This window comes from Octopus bimaculoides, chromosome 2, assembly GCF_001194135.2.
Source record: "Octopus bimaculoides isolate UCB-OBI-ISO-001 chromosome 2, ASM119413v2, whole genome shotgun sequence".
Lineage (NCBI taxonomy): Eukaryota > Metazoa > Mollusca > Cephalopoda > Octopoda > Octopodidae > Octopus > Octopus bimaculoides.
This window is the reverse complement of record NC_068982.1, coordinates 169,196,054-169,197,883: the sequence shown is the minus strand read 5'-3', so window position 1 is coordinate 169,197,883 and position 1,830 is coordinate 169,196,054. Positions and strand designations below refer to the sequence as shown.

At 36.8% G+C, this 1,830-nt stretch overlaps 1 protein-coding gene across 9 annotated transcripts in view; it reads left to right on the top strand.

Moving 5' to 3' along the window:
• LOC106876851 (myoferlin) overlaps positions 1-1,830 on the top strand; it is a 204,650-nt gene that overhangs the window by 95,053 nt on the left and 107,767 nt on the right. For all 9 annotated transcript variants that reach the window (XM_052965716.1, XM_052965717.1, XM_052965718.1 and 6 more), the window contains one exon: positions 1,417-1,467. In XM_052965716.1, coding sequence (XP_052821676.1) covers positions 1,417-1,467 — 51 coding nt within the window. The remainder of the gene's footprint in view (positions 1-1,416; positions 1,468-1,830) is intronic.

Genomic DNA, 1,830 nt, shown 5'->3' with positions numbered 1-1,830 from the left:
TTTTCGCTCAATAAACACTCACAACGCGCAGTCGGGGAATCAAAACCGCAATCCTATGACCACGAGTCCGCTGCCCTAACCACTGGGCCATTGCGTCTCCACGCTCTTCTTATTAAACCAAAAGAAAAAATAAATTACTTATTTCTCAATAGAACATAATAAAAATGTTTGCAGTCTAACCATTAGGTTCCTGATTTAACAGGGATTAAAGAATTTAGGTATTACATCCAAATAAGAATTTAAGCAATTGTTTACTGGAAAATAGGAAGTAGGATTAAGTATCAATTGTTGATGAATATTATGAACTATCAATCGTCCAACCCATGCTAACATGGAAAGTGGACGTTAAATGATGATGATGATAAGCATATTAGTTACAAGAGAACATCATCACAGGTGTTATTTCCACCATAAAATCTATCCAGTACACTCTGAAAACTGGTCACAAATCATGTACAGACAACGTTTTTACTTGTTTCAGTCATTTGACTGTGGCCATGCTGGAGCACTACCATTAGTCGAGCAAATCGACCCCAGGACTTATTTTTTGTAAGCCTAGTACTTATTCTATCAGTCTCTTTTGCCGAACCGCTAAGTTACGGGGACGTAAACACACCAGCATCTGTTGTCAAGCGATGTTGGGGAGACAAACACAGACACACAAACATATACTCACACATACATATATATACGACAGGCTTCTTTCAGTTTCCGTCTACCAAATCCATTCACAAGGCTTTTATCAGCCCGAGGCTATAGTAGAAGACACTTGCCCAAGGTGCCACGCAGTGGGACTGAACCTGGAACCATGTGGTTCATAAGCAAGCTACTTACCACACTTTTTCAATATGTCAAGAAGAGCAGTAATTTTAAAAAATCAGATTTGGACTGTGATAGTCCATCAAACCCATACAAGTATGGAAAACTAATGTAAAATGATGATGGTGGTTATATTGTCGTAGCACACAGAACTTACTACTTTACAGTCCTCTTGCAGTTCTCTTACAGTCATCTGATGTATTGGTATTGAAAATGAGCAAATGAAGTATTTAAGCACTCCCGAACCTATCACTTTTTTTTTTTATGCATCTTGAAAAAGACCTATCCAGCATTTAGGAAGTTAAATTCGAACTGAAAATTCAGAGCCAAAACTGATGCTGTAAGACATCTCAGGTAATACTCACCTGAATTCATCATAGGGGGAACTGGAAAGTTTCTTAGTTATTCCAAAATTTAAATGAATTGAGTTTTAAGAAAGCTAGATAACTTCAGGCTTTTGATTAGATTTCTTTTTTTATTCCAGATACTTGAACTTTGGTTAATATAGGATTAGAAATTTACTAGTTTCTAAAGGATGAATTTTTTCATTTATTATTTTATATTGACTTTTATACCTAGATACATTAACTTTTGCAGGTGTTCAACTCGAGGAAGTTACGATCTGACTCACTCATAGGTTCTTTTAAGGTAAAATTTTATTTATTCATTCATAGTTTCAAATAACAAAACATTCAATATAAATCATCTAAAAAAAAAGACCATAAATTAAGAAAAAGTATTGACTATGTAATATTTTCATTATAGTAAAATTTGCTCCATCTCATCATCATCATCATCGTTTAACGTCCGCTTTCCATGCTAGCATGGGTTGGACGATTTGACTGAGGACTGGTGAAACCGGATGGCAACACCAGGCTCCAGTCTGATTTGGCAGAGTTTCTACAGCTGGATGCCCTTCCTAACGCCAACCACTCAGAGAGTGTAGTGGGTGCTTTTACGTGTCACCCGCACGAAAACGGCCACGCTCGAAATGGTGTCTTTTATGTGCCA